Here is a 14188-nt window from a genome sequence, read left to right as displayed (position 1 = left end):
ATAATTGACACCTAGTAAGTCACCCTGACTCTCATTCCCTTTGTTTATTGTTTTTGAACAATCCTCTGCTCGATTCTTTTCATTTTTCCATTCAATTCGGCAATCGCATCAAAAAGTTTGCAGTCGTAGAAACGAGCCAATCGTCATTATGGGTCGAGGCACACAACTTGGGGTTGTTGCTTTGATTTTGTTCAAATCCTATCTCCTACTTCAACCCACTGATATTCATGGCCAAGAGTTCTCAAGCGACCGCCTGGATGTGGATTTGACCCAGTCAAACGACGAGATGTCGGCTTTGCCGGAGGAAGACCTGGAACAAGCCCTGGAACACGATGTAGCAGACTCCACACCCTCAAGCATTGTCTCGCACGATCTCTATCGTGGACTAGAGATCCCGCCCAATCGGATCTATCGGGATTGTCCGGCCGACCTTTTGCCGGGTCAATTTCTCTGCACAGACTTGCCTATCGATCCTGAAACTCAACAACCACGGAATTGCCACCCTCAGACTCGGCTGGCGCCCGCCCCTTGCCAGGCCGTGCCTGGGATCATTTGCCGAGAAACGGGTAATGGGACGTTCACTCGACCCATTGCCTGTCAATGGACCAATGGCTACGACTTTGATACGGCCTTGGTTCTGTCCGTATTCCTGGGAATGTTCGGAGCCGATCGGTTTTACTTGGGTTATCCGGCCATCGGGTTGCTGAAATTCTCCACTTTGGGCTTCTTCTTCTTGGGTCATCTCCTGGATGTCATGCTCATCGGCTCACAGGTGGTGGGTCCGGCTGATGGCTCGGATTATATTATTGGCTATTTTGGGGCCAAGATACAAATTGTGAGCATGGATAATGAGACGCTTCGAAAACCTCAATCGGATTGGTATTAGTACTATTGTTTCCTCAACTCATTCATCATTCAGTATTACATCACTTCTTCAAGTGGGCATTCAAATGAACTCCTCCAAGACGGTTTGAGTCTCCATCGAGGACTGGGCTTTGCTTATTTGGTCGGATATCGTCTGGGTCTCAATCGAATGAACGGCATTGATCATATCAGCCACGTGACAGGACGTGTGGCTTTCAGCCAGATCCAATTCCGTGCCCATCACTGAAAATACGTGCGACAATCAAGAATAATCCTGTCGAGAGGGACAGGCAAATCAACCATGATCCACTTTGAAACTGCTGACCTGTTTGAGTGTAATTTGAGCATAAGATATCGTCTAGATCGAATTGGGTGCCCGCGTCGAATTGCTCAAAGGACAGATCCCAATCCGTCGATTCGCCCACACCTTGAGACACGAAATCCGTTTGAGTCTCTGTGGAAAATTGCTCGATGTCGGCCAATTTGGGTGGACGTTGAAGTGCCCCTTCCTTCACGGTGGAAGTTGAGATCGAATTGGTGTGGCTAGAATTGCCTGATTCGGCCAACCTCACTCCATCCGATGGTAACAAACAATCTGTGGAGCAAATTGTTCCATAATTGCGTGAATGAATGAACAGCTAATGCTCTAAATGAGACATTACCTTTAATCAATGAGTTGCATGTATCTGGGATCCTCGGACTCGTTTGCGTGCTACTAGCTGCCCAAACCGGTCGCTCCGATCGTAGTGCGAGAGCAACATCGGAAAAAGCACCTTCATCGAAATCTCTTCGGGTGGGAGTTTGGGTTTGTTGCTCCTCGGTCGTCAATATCACTTGCAACGGATCCATCAGCCTTGAAAGTTGTTTTTTGACCGGTGTGGTGCCGGTTTGAGTTTCGGCGGATCGCTTCACCCCTTCTTCGAACGTTGCATGTTGATGGAGACTAGGTGAGGGCAGGACCCAAACGGACAAATGACGAAAGTGGTTTTGAAATGAATGTGTACTTGAGACTCACCTAGATGTCAAGGCTTGGCGTTCAAAGTCTTTTTGGATGCCTCGATTGACTTTCAGCGAGACTTTTTGCGACGACGAGAGCTCGCTCAGGGCCAAAGCGGCATTGAGATGTAAATACGAAGGCCGAGGGGCAATTTTGACTTGTCCTCGTTCGTTCAGAAGAGGCACGGCTGGCTAAAACGGACAAATAAATATCTCGTGTCGCTCTACATTTGGCAATTAGTTTTCAATTTCTTACGCGATACTCCGCCGAATCAAGGCCCAAGTTTTTAACTTTCCGACTGCGTTTTCCAATCGAAATCTTATGTTTCCGACGCGAATGCGTTTGAAGTGTTTCAAAAGAGCTATAAGAAGCTGGGCAAAACGAGCATTGGAACGATTGACCAACACATCCTTTCCAGTGCCGTTGCAAGTCATCTGGATTCACAAACGTTTTAGCGCATCTTTCACAAGACTCCGTTCGTTTAGATTGAACCTTGGAGTAATGTTGTTTCAACAGTTTGAGCGAAGCCATCGGACATGATTTTGCATTAAGCACATGATACTTGCACCCAGGAATTGGACAGAAATACGCGTATTTAAGGCCTAAAACAAGTCAGAGACATTATAGAAGAAGAGTCTCTGCCCACGAGAGCCAGATAACTGTAAGGGCGGGAACTCGCCTTTTTCCTTGGTAAAGGCGGGTTGCGTCAAAATTCGAAGATTATCTTGAGTCGGTTGCCATTGCCGTGGATGCCATTGTCGGAAATGATCCTGAAGTTCGGAAAACGAAAGGCAAACTTGGCCGCATTCCGAACACTTGACACGATTCAATGGAGCCACATTCAATTGGGATTCTCCTAAGAGCACATATCGGTTAGATTCCGGGACCGACAACCGTATCAAAGACCGCGTGGATCCGTGCAATTCGTCAGACAAAGCAGCACGTTTATCATTCAGACGTTGAGCGAGCTCAACCAATTCACGTTGGATGTCACGGAAATTAAGAGGCCAGTTTTTGGTTGGCCGATCATGACGGACAAAGTGATTCTCTAATTCACAGACATCGTCGAATTGATCGCCACATGAGCAAAACATTCGTCCTTGACAGAATAGCACACATTCGCGACGCTCTTCCGAGAGTTTGGTTAATAACATGGCGACTGTCTCTATATTCTTAACATTCTTCTAAGTTTATCGCTAGCCAAAGGTGGGTCAAATTAGTCCAGTTTGACGGAGAAAGACACGCCACACGAGCATCCGCCCTCCGCTTTGGGATTATCGATGATTCGGAAACCTGCTCGGATGAGCTCTCGATGGAAATCGATGGTGGATCCTTGCAGAAACTCCAGCGACGTTTCATCGATCACCACAGCCGCTCCATCGCGCTCAATCACCCGGTCTTCTTCGGTCACCTCGGGATGGTCACTTAGATCGAATCGATATTGAAACCCGGAACAGCCACCGCCCTCCACCTATTTCATAAAAGAAATTCCATCTATCATCCATCCACCCAGGCACATATTTTTTTAACATGTCATCCTACGTACAATGATGCGCAGCATGGTCTCAGGTTCGTTTTGACGGAGTTGCTGGAGTCGTTGCACACAGCTATCCGAGAGGCGGAGACTGGGCGGAGCCGAAGCTTGGGGCGAGGCGGAGGAGGCGGGGCGAAATCTGATGCCCAGATCCGTGGAGGTAGGAGCCAATGGTGGTTGGAACCAAGTGAGGCCGGCGGCCTGGGGCAGCGGAATCGCTACGGCACGACCACGACTTAGAAGCACTCGACTGAGATTCAACATGTCACGAGTGTGATGCAGGAAGGACTGAATGAAGCTTGAACGGGATTCTGATCCCTACTCGACAACAATCAGCCACATTTTATATAAAGACGTTGACATGAGAACTTACAGAACTTGTAGTCAAAGGGGCCACTGACCAGCCAGTCGAGCCTCCGAGTAAAAAGGTAAACAAACGAGCAGCGGACAATGAATGTATTGTCCTATCGCCACGGCGTGACAGGAGACGAAGCCATACGAATATCACAGGTCACACTGTTACTTTTCAACATCTGTCCAAGAAATGAAAGTCTAAATATGCCCAGAGTACAGCAAATTTCCATTGAAATTCCGCTTGAAAATTCGACTTTGATGGCTGTTTTTCATTAACCTGGTCACTTAAGGAATAAGCTAGCTCAAGGAGCAAGCTGCTCAATACCGTATACCGTCACTCTGATGACGATTTGCTTTCATTTCTGCTTCAGCTGAGCTCTGCTGAGCTCGTTCTGGCTTGGAGGCTAAGGCTAGCTAAGACCAGCACGACGACACACCATACACTGTGCACGCTCATCAGATCTGCAGGCAGACCATCGATACAGATAGAAAGATCCTATCTGATTGTGATATCGATGACATCCAATCGAAATCGCCAATAGAAACATACATTCTGCATTGCGGGATTGGCGGACGACACAGCACTAGACACACCCCTACCAATCCTCTCATCCCCTCTCATTGACCTCCCCTGAGCATCATGGCTCTGGTTCGAGGCGTGTTGAGCTGTCTGGCGTTGACCTGCGTTTTCTGGTCACTCCCTACCCGAGCCAGCACCAACGATGCGGCTGAAGCCTCCTCACCCAATGGCGAATCCACGTCCACCTTCTTCCGCGTCGAGGGTAAAGTCGTGCCGCCTGAGAATAAAGGCACGGATTTTTATTGGCGAACCCGGATCGTGGTGGAGGGGGGCAAGCGGGTCGCTTTCTTAAAGGTCCGGTGTAGAAGGACTATTCCGGCCTAGGTGAGAGGATTTACAATGTTGCGTTAATCTTGCCCGTTATCGCTTTCAGGAGGATAATTCGTTTGCCATCCACGGATTGAGTTCGGGTTCCTACTTGGTGGAAGTGCTCCATCCGGACTTCTTCTACGAGCCGGTCCGCATCGATATCACGTCCAAAGGCAAGATCCGCGCTCGGAAAGTGAACAACGTCCAGCCCACACAAGTCAATCAAGTGCCCTACCCATTGAAGATGAAGTCCTTGGGCCGTCATCGATATTTTCAAAAGCGGGAAGAGTGGAAAATTACGGACATGCTTATGAACCCGATGGTGATGATGATGGTTCTTCCGCTCTTGCTCATCACGGTTTTACCCAAGATGGTCAATGATCCGGATACCAAGAAGGAAATGGAGCAAATGCAACAATCCATGAATATGCCCAATCAGGTACGCCTTTCAATTTGTCGCGATCAGGACCGATCTCATGATGTGAATGTTGTATTTCATTCATTAGATGCCGGAGATGAGTGAGATGATTGCCAATTTCTTCAATAGCGGTGCTCCGGACAAACAGAAACGGAAGAACAAACCCGTCACCCGTGGGAAATGATTTTGGGAATAAAAATTACTTTTTTTCCCTTTAGCCACATTTTCCCTCTTCGCTTGTCAATTGTTATGTGATTTCTAGTGCTTAGGATTTGTCATTAAACTACACTCATACTTTTAGGCCAATCTGTGGCATCCATGGAAGTTTATTAGTATAATTCGAGTCGGTCAACATTGGTTGACACACAAACCCCGCGGGATGCAGGTACATAACAGCATATATCGTATTCCAATGATGTTTTGCAACAAATTTCCATCAGAATTCAGAATCGTAAGTGAGGCTTATTTTTCACCATGTACTTGTCTAATGTCTCCCAAAAGGACATTAATTTGGCTCGATCCAGATGACGCTTCTCTCGCGAAAGCTGGATAACGTTGACGGCCCAATTGCCGATGTTCTTTTCTAAGGTACTCTCGTCCCATTTAACATGGAAGGCTGCAACTGAAATATTCAGAAGGTCAATGACCGAACTACAAGTCATGCAACTTGCCACATCTACTACTTACTCTTGGAAAATATAACCACTGGGACACCTTCCCAGGGCCATCCTTTGAATTGCCAGGCTTGTCCCATGACGAAAACCGCCACGACACGATCCCAATCGGCATTAGTGAGCTTACTTGGGTTATCAATCACCCGATACGGCACGGTGAGTCCGCCTTCTTTGCGTCTCTGAATGAGCAATTCATTGTCTCTTTTGCCGCCTTGGGCTTTTCGGTCTTCCGTCGACACGAATCGAAGGTCCTGGAGTTAAAAAAAAAAAAAAAAGAGCGCCAACTAGGCTAGAGTCGAATCGTGGTGTAGGAGGAATTTGTCGGTTACTTGAAGAATGTCCTTAGCGTTGAACATGGTGATCAGCGACTTCGGAGCGGCGGGAATAATGATGATAGGGGTTCGCGATGGACGTTTTCCGCTGTGTCCAGGAGACGCGGATCCTACGCCAGGCTTAGCATTCGGTCCCGAAGCCGCGGGTGTAGGACCTGATGGTTTAGTAGGAGGTCCTGCAACATTCAGAGGTCAACATTCAAGAAATGTGTGTGCAATGAGCGTACGCGGAAAAGCGTAAAACCAAACTGACCTCCTTTGTTCTGTTTATGGCGGTTGGCTTGACTGCCTTCCGTTACACTCTTGAGAGTCATGCCCGAAAACGTGCCCATGGTCTCAATGTTGAAACCGTGCGTGTCGTCTTTCCCACGGAACTGTTCCTGATCGTACCGATTGTAGTTGGGTAGGGACTGCCGTTGGGGTGGAGGCATACTTCCTCCGGGACGAGGTGTGACACTGGGCGGGGCTTGAGGTGGATGTGGCTTGCCCATTTTGCCTTCTTCACGAGCTTTGACGGAGGACAGCAACGCAGTCACGGTCTTGGAGAAATTCTGCAACGACAACAATAGTGGCTTGAGCTTAGGCCAGGACAGTTCAATTGTTTCGACATGGCGTCAAAATCTTACCTTGCCCGTACTCTGCAGGACGGTAGTTCTAGTTCGCCAAACGCGCTCACGTCCAAAAATGTCCCGAGACTCTCGATTCACTTCTAAATCTCCCAATCCCAAACTAGTCTGTTTGGCATCATCGTCCTCGGGTTTGATGCGAGTTCTTCGATTGGAGATGAGCTTGGCGCGGATCTCGGCGATCTTGTCGGTAGTCAAGTCCTCAGACAAGTTCCTAAGCGAGGACAAAGTGTGTTTCATCAAATCATTTGCGCATGCCTTGGTATGACTATTTGAAACTTACTTTAAATTGGCTTTGTTGATGGACAACTTGCTCTCTTGAGGTCCGTCCAATTTGGCGGCCAAACGCTCTTTGATCTCGGATTGATTGTGCTCCAATCGCGGTTTCTTAGCCGCACTCCCACCAAAAGACGTGTCACTCTTGCGCAGCTCTTCTCGCGCCGATCGCTTGAAATTGATGGGCATTTGTAAAGGAGCCGACTGATCCAAGGACTTGAGATCCTTCTTTTGCAGATTGCCCTCCAAGTACTGGATGAGGTCTCGGCGATCCGGGCGATGCACAATGGGCACCTCGCCTTTGGCCTGCTTGACATAATCCGGATGGGAGCGCTTGATGTTCTTCAGGAAGTATAACAGACATTCCAAAGTGTAATAATCCCGTTTGCCGTCACTCTCCGATCTGTGAAGAACCAAAGATTAAAAGCACATTGAGGATAGGATCGGTCTTGAATCAAGTCGGATCTTCAACCGCATATTCCTACTATCACGGATAGGACAAGCTCGTTCCCCCGCAGTCATATGGGGGGACTGCAAGCAGAGCAGAATAACGGGTTAACGCTACGCACCCGTAGATCTTGAAATTGGTGCGCACATCCTTGGGCCAGGCCAAATCGCCAAAGATGATATGACTGTCGGCCTCGAGGATCTCTTCGGTCCGGCCCGAGGTGTGATACTGACGAAGCAAGGTCAGGGGATCCGCCATGATGAGCCACACACGTCAGGCCACGCCAAAGACGCCGAGGCGACACACACGACAACGGGGGTGGGGACTGCGAGGCCGGGCTCAACTCACGGAATGGAGGGAATCAGCGACCAACTTTTTCAGCCTCGTAAACACGCCCTAGAAGCCTAAGAGTGCACTACGGTGAGGACCTGGGTCAGGCAGACCATCCAGATGAACGAACATGAATCTACTCACGGACTGGTACAAGATTCATGGACTTGGGCCGGTTTACTTGGAACGCGACGAGAAGTTGAAAATTACATCGATAGAAATAAGACAGTTGAATCGTTTCAGTTCTTGAGTATTTGGCTAATTAACTCAAAAAATGCTTTGTTCACAAGTTGAATTGTCAAAAAGCTTATGTGTCTGTCACATAGAAGGCAGAAGATTACTTTAAATCGTCTTGGGTCACAAGTACATGCACCATTTATTGATTGGCTATACTGATTTAATATAATCGAATTTTGAACCAAAATTTGATTATATTAAATTTATGGTACGTTTATGGATCGCTTTAACTGCCAGTTTTGAACAAATTGAATGCTACAAGGTTCCGTCCCAGGTCCATGCCTTAAGCTGTCCGCGATCGGCTGTTCTGAGTGAGGTCTGTGCCCTGAGGAAAAGTGGGAAGTAGTTTGTTGTGCATTTTTGCCACTGTTGATGTGATCTGAGCCAGGGTGCCGAGTTACAAGCAAGGTGACAGAGGTTACAACTGGCACTGATGGGATATGTTTCTCATGTCTACAAACAATAATCTCAAGAAAAGGTTTCACTGGATTGACCTGTTGAAGACCTCTCTTTTCGGCAAACGTTTTCAGTTTACATGCCTGAATGGTTCGTAGGCAAAGCATGAATAGAAACTTTGATATGACCACGGAACTAAATTGAAACGTTTTTCATTCTCCGCATCTGTTTGATAGAAGCTCTCTGTGACCCTTGGCAACTTCTTTATACTGGATGGCAATGATTCATAGCGAGAAATGTGTATGGGGATAGCTGAATACTGAACCTTTTTTAAATCAAAAAAATATGTTTTCATGTCTCGTTCAACTTAAAGGAAGATATTGATTTATAATGGCTCATCAATCGGAATAATTGCACGATGTAACGGCTGGCTTTGCTACCCAGGCGATGGTCAGACAAGAGATTAACCCTCCAAAAGCCTAAAAGTACTATGAAAATTGAAATCTTTGTGGCGAATGGTGCAGAATTGTAATGCAACACGAGAAAGGCTCATTTCTTCCCCAACTCGCACGTTCGTAACCGAACAACTTTCGCGGCAGCACACATGTGGTGAATTACTTCGCAACTTGTTATTGAAAATCCGTCCAGTACAAAATGAAATGCATGGCCAGAAGATGTAACCAAATAACAATGGCAATCACAGGATATTGCTATTGACATCATAACTTTTCTCTATCGATCCCTTTGTATAAACTAACGTTTGGACTCAACCGGATTTTTTTCTCACAAACTTGGTCCAGTTCTATTATAAATTGGTACAAGAATGACGATCATTCATAAAAGTGCCAAAATTCATAATAAGTATAATATTGTTCAATGCGTTAGTTACTACAGAATAAATCCGCCCCCACATCCTAATCCTCGTGGTTTAGGGCGGGCTAGACGGATGATGATCCTTGACTGGACAATCCAAGACCGATGAGCGGAGCGATAACTTCTTCTTTTGCCGACCTTGCCGTTTCCTCAATTTGCGCTGTTTCTTTCGGGCCTTCTTCAACAGATGCTTCTTCTTGCCCAGCCAATATGAATCCGCCATTTCCGAGCGTGTGACCAACTGCACGGGCAGATCGTCCAAGGCCGACCATGACCAAGGTGTCTTCGCCCGTGGATCCACGCAAACATCCGAGTCTGACACAATGGGCAGGCTACTATCACGGGAGGTAAAGGTGGGCGGGTCGGGCGAGGTAGGTCGCTCCGATTCCCCCACCTGCATATCCTTCAACAATGAACACAATCCAGCCTCGGCCTTACGTGAAACGCGAATCTTGCCAGACTTTCGGCGAGGAGAAGGCGCTCGATGAGGCGTGGTGGCGGGGCTAGGGGGCGGAGCTGTCAGTTCTAGATGCAAGGAATGGGCTAAGGTGCGACAGAGCTGATCCAATCCGCGTTTGATGGCTCGTTGGGACGGGGGCTGGGGCGTGGCCAGCTGATGGAGTGGGTCCGACTCGGCCTTTTCCTTGGAGCGATGACGGCGTTTGTTCTTCTTGCGCTTCTTGGAAGCGGAGCAACGGGCTAATCCGTCCTCGGATTTGGATTTGCGACCGCGTGAAAGCGCCTCGAACATGCGATCGTGGTTCTCATCCCAAGATCCGGGGGGATAATCCGGCCAATCGATGGATATCCTCATGGTAGGGTCCGTGCGCATGTTGAGTGTCGGACCCATGCGGGCCTCGGCTTGGACAAAAGGGTCCAGGATGCACACGCGAGTAAACTCGTCCGAGAGAGGTCCCCAAAGCCCTGTGCGGGTCCCAATGCGGGCCTGCCTCACCCGGTGACTCACCAAGCGTCTGAACGTTAGACACTAAAAGCGTTCTCAGATGGAATCGCCTCTTGGGACATGGCAGAACAACCCACTCTTGGCCAACGAAGAAGACGAGGTAGGTGTTACCATCCTCGCCCCGACCGTTCGACTCTCAGACCAACACGTCGAAGTTGAGTGTTGTGACTTGTGCGTCTGCGTCTGCTGGCACGGTGCTTCCTAGTTAGTTCTCCTGGCCGTGGAGTACGTCAGTGCCACACTGCCACGCCACAGTGGGCACTGCAGACTACCAACCGGGAACGATAGTGCAATAGTCATAGCGTCGGACAGAAGATGAAGAAGAAAGAAATAGAGTTTCTTATAATTGGAGATTACACCTAGAAAACTTAAGCATTAGAATGCTTAAGCACAACAGGAGTTGCACTGGATAAGCAGGTTTTCAGGTTGGCTGACACTGAGGGTCAAGGGAAAACGGGATTTCGTGAACTCCTGCTTTAGCCAAGTTGAATTATTCACTTGAAACGTTCATTATTGTTATTTTCTAATTTCTTTTAAGTCTTATACAAATCTAACCTATTTTTTACAGACAACCGATTCCGTTTAAGAGGTTGCGCGAGTGAACTGAGTTACTATAATTCGACTATACTTCCATTGAATGCGATCCTTCCACTGAGGAAAATCATAATTGTATGATGGGGAGGGGTTGCTGCTATATGACCACAATTACTAGCTGCGGCACAGTATTGGTAGAGTATCAGGTTTCCAATTAGCAAATCCTGGTTCGAACCCAGGCTTGCTGAGTCCAAGCTTCTTTGCAGCTCATTTAAATTACAGCATAAGTTGCTGCCTGAAGAGCTTAAACGGGCGAAAGTGAGATCATTCCTGAGGGTGAAGTAATAATTATTGTCCCAAGTTGTTTGTGATGAAGGAGCTCAAAACGCCCATATACTGTTAGAAAACTCTTATCCTTTCATGCTCATTAGATGGATATTCCATATTTGGAGCGGTGCTCTCAAAGTTGAGTTACTTAGGGAAATTTGCTCCATTAGTAATATTTTGTTCCTGGAAATAATAAATCTCTGGTTGGAAAAAACGAAAATAGATTTAAAATTTGTAGCGAAGCCTTTATCAAATTAACCTATTGTACATCAATCTCAATCCATCTTGTTTTGCCTGATTGGATCAAAAAAGAGTCCATCAGCCCCAAAACAGATCATTTTTCCCCCACTAAGAAACCCAAGTGAGATCGATCATACGTCACTTAAAACTCTCTAAATGTTCTTTCATCCAAAGTTTCCTTTGGTTTGATATTTTCTTTGTTACCTTGGATGCTTCTGGTGATTTTGCGTCACGCCCTATCCTTCTGATGTATATTGTTAACGCTTTTTGACAAGATTTTAACGTATGTTATTCCACCTTCGAGTATTTTTCACCTTCTTTGGTAATACAATTGACCAAAGTATTTACTTCTTCCACAATTGATCTTGATCATTTCTTTTCAATCATATGTTTCTATGAACTGACATCTCCTTGGGGGACTTGTTGTATTTGGTCCCAACTAGGGACCCTGGATGCAGAGACCCGCGAGGTTGAGTATACGTCATCAAATTCGAGCAATCTGATTGGCTTTCTCAACAGGGAGTCAGTCACTTCCAAAAAGACCTAACGTGTTTGCATGGCATAAGATGGCAAAGCTTTGAATGACTTATGACAAATCTGATTCACCTTGGGTTCAACTAACATATTCTACAGTATTAAAGTGTCTTTTGCCATTAGAATTGCATCAGTATGGTATTTCTCAATAAAATATAGTTGTCACGCTGATTTCTCCCATGCTGACAGGATCAATTTGGACTAAAGCACTTGAAAATAGAAAGTAAAACCATATGCAATGAATTAGATTCTAAAGTATAAAGGACTTGTTTCGTGAGAGACTTGCAAAGAGTTTGCATGCCATAATGTTGATTTGAATAAAGGAATGAAATATTTCTACAATCTAATCTTATAAAATAATGGGTTCAGAAAGTATTTCGAAAGTAACAAAACTATTTTTAATAATCTTAAATACCATATCCATGAATCAGCTTGTCTTGAGTAAAATTTCGCAGTGTCCTTGAACAAATATTCAATGGTGCTTGTCATGACAGTACTCTTTCTTATCTAGCGCATCAGTTTGAAATGTGTTTGTAAACTTTTTAGTTCATCTGATCGCTTACTTTTTCGAAGTGGAGCCACTTGTCAAACCTCGCGCGTCTCTGACTAGGGTCTCTAGTCCCAACTAGTCCCCTGTTTTTAGAATACAGGACCCTAATCTCAACGAGACAAGGATACTTCGGAACGATAACAGAAATCACTTGCGCAGCCTCTCAAAACGGAATCGGTTGTCTGTAAAAAAATAGGTTAGATTATACAAATGCACGCAGATAGAGCGTTGTGATATGAAACTCTTGTTTAGCAATGCAACTCAAAGTAACAAAATGTAACACAAATGCAACCCAATGATGAGGCATTCGGAATTTCGTTGCAATCTCCCATTAACACAGTTGAATATGAGTGATATGATTGTGCCTTTTTGTAATCAGGGAAATCCCAACATCTTTGGAGGTGAGCCACAACATTAACAGGGAGCTGTTTGTTTTGTTTCAGTGAAGTATTTTCACAACATGGATTAAAATTGGTACTTGAGCCCCACCATAACCTCTCATAGAAATTGATCTTAAAAAGAGGTGACAGAAATTGCTCAAACCTATTTTATGAAGCATGCCAGAAGAGAGTGATTGGTTGGCAATGGGTTATATCTGGGTTTCTATTCAGAATTTGAACACACTGCCAACAATTCAAATTTGTACCATAGTTGCCCAAGTATCTTGCCTCAAGATAGAGCTTTTTGACCCCTAGTTCCAACAGAGACAAAAAATGCGGGAGCAGCGCCCTCAATTGATCTATACATGTCTGCCTGCAGAGAAGGCTAGCAATGTTGGAACACGCCACATTTTTGATTAAATGGAAACCCTCATGAGGCAGTTGAGAACAGGAAATGTTGTGTTATCAATGGTGTTACAACTTTGTAAAGATTAGAGACTATACAAATGGAAATTGATGCAGCCAAAGAGCCATCGAGCCGTGACCCATGTATTTTAAAAACTATTCAGCACTGTAAAATTGCTTCAACTTTTCAGGCTATTCAGAGTATGAAAATGTTTAGGATTTAGTGATGGCTCTGTAATATTTAGATGTTATCTATATGTAAATTGGCCAAAAATCTAAATAGGTTTTTTAAAAACGCTCAAAAATTCAACGCTTGTTCAAGGAAAAAGTATTTGATTTTTGAAAATTTTAGAAGGATATTTCAAACGTCAAACAGCCCAAACAAGATGGAGAAGAGGTACAGTAGATTGCAAAATAAACTGCACTTATTATGCCATGAACGCCATTTCTCCCTCCGACCTGGGTCGCTAATCAAGCACAAAATTGTGATAGAATCAACCTAGAACCACCCAAATGCAGTATATTCAATAAAGAGGAATCGGCCTGATTGACCTCATGTTTGGTACTGGCAAACTCTCAAAGCGCACAATGAAGTGTAGAACATAAATTATATTAGTGTAGAATATGAAGCCTGAAATATAATTAGAACTAGCTTTAGATAGGCAGGTCTTAATCATTTCCATGACAGAAACCTGGATTCGACCAAGGGTCTTTGATGAAGAGCTGACCATGGTTGGGTTCAATTTAGTTTGATGTAATAGAGACAATCCCATTTTTCCACATGGGGGTGTATGTCTATATATTAGAAATGACCTGCACATTAGTCATATAAAAATGTCTAATGGAGAAGTAGAGGTCTTAGTTTGTCATCTTCAAGGTCCATTCCATGTCCATTGTGACAATATATAGACCCCCTCTTGTTCAGTAAGCTCGTTCTTGTCAGATCTCAAATTCATAAGAAATGAGTTGCATAAGGCAGTTTGCTCAAGGGTTTTCTTTATGGGAG

General features: G+C 45.5%; 5 protein-coding genes across 6 annotated transcripts; 2 read left to right on the top strand and 3 right to left on the bottom strand.

The window, feature by feature from the left end:
- The first annotated feature begins 39 nt into the window (after positions 1–39).
- On the top strand, positions 40–2089 carry LOC131887760 (TM2 domain-containing protein CG10795-like). The gene is made up of 2 exons (XM_059236436.1): positions 40–1811; positions 1884–2089. Exon 1 carries the CDS (start codon positions 149–151, stop codon positions 884–886), a length of 738 nt encoding a protein of 245 aa, XP_059092419.1. The 5' UTR covers positions 40–148; the 3' UTR covers positions 887–1811; positions 1884–2089.
- On the bottom strand, positions 864–3015 carry LOC131887758 (uncharacterized). Its single transcript, XM_059236433.1, has 6 exons — positions 2541–3015; positions 2117–2463; positions 1884–2052; positions 1527–1811; positions 1190–1459; positions 864–1107 (listed from the first exon to the last, which is right to left on the bottom strand). The coding sequence occupies exons 1-6, from the start codon at positions 3013–3015 to the stop codon at positions 947–949; spliced, it is 1707 nt and encodes a 568-aa protein (XP_059092416.1). The 3' UTR covers positions 864–946.
- Positions 3010–3821, bottom strand: LOC131887762 (iron-sulfur cluster assembly 2 homolog, mitochondrial-like). Of its 2 annotated transcripts, XM_059236439.1 has the most exons (3): positions 3597–3821; positions 3408–3566; positions 3010–3332 (listed from the first exon to the last, which is right to left on the bottom strand). In XM_059236439.1, exons 1-3 carry the CDS (start codon positions 3657–3659, stop codon positions 3078–3080), a joined length of 477 nt encoding a protein of 158 aa, XP_059092422.1. In that variant the 5' UTR covers positions 3660–3821; the 3' UTR covers positions 3010–3077. The 2 variants fall into 2 exon arrangements, with proteins under 2 accessions (XP_059092422.1, XP_059092421.1); XM_059236438.1 differs by having other exon boundaries at positions 3408–3820.
- Positions 3822–4173: 352 nt separating this feature from the next.
- LOC131887761 (ER membrane protein complex subunit 7 homolog) lies at positions 4174–5362 on the top strand. Its single transcript, XM_059236437.1, has 3 exons — positions 4174–4623; positions 4703–5077; positions 5145–5362. The coding sequence occupies exons 1-3, from the start codon at positions 4390–4392 to the stop codon at positions 5238–5240; spliced, it is 705 nt and encodes a 234-aa protein (XP_059092420.1). The 5' UTR covers positions 4174–4389; the 3' UTR covers positions 5241–5362.
- Positions 5363–5364: 2 nt separating this feature from the next.
- On the bottom strand, positions 5365–7883 carry LOC131887759 (parafibromin-like). The gene is made up of 7 exons (XM_059236434.1): positions 7534–7883; positions 6972–7367; positions 6689–6902; positions 6316–6613; positions 6060–6238; positions 5744–5981; positions 5365–5678 (listed from the first exon to the last, which is right to left on the bottom strand). Exons 1-7 carry the CDS (start codon positions 7668–7670, stop codon positions 5500–5502), a joined length of 1641 nt encoding a protein of 546 aa, XP_059092417.1. The 5' UTR covers positions 7671–7883; the 3' UTR covers positions 5365–5499.
- Positions 7884–14188: the final 6305 nt, after the last annotated feature.

Source organism: Tigriopus californicus, chromosome 10 (genome assembly GCF_007210705.1).
Source record: "Tigriopus californicus strain San Diego chromosome 10, Tcal_SD_v2.1, whole genome shotgun sequence".
NCBI lineage: Eukaryota > Metazoa > Arthropoda > Copepoda > Harpacticoida > Harpacticidae > Tigriopus > Tigriopus californicus.
This window is presented reverse-complemented; position numbering and strand designations above follow the sequence as displayed.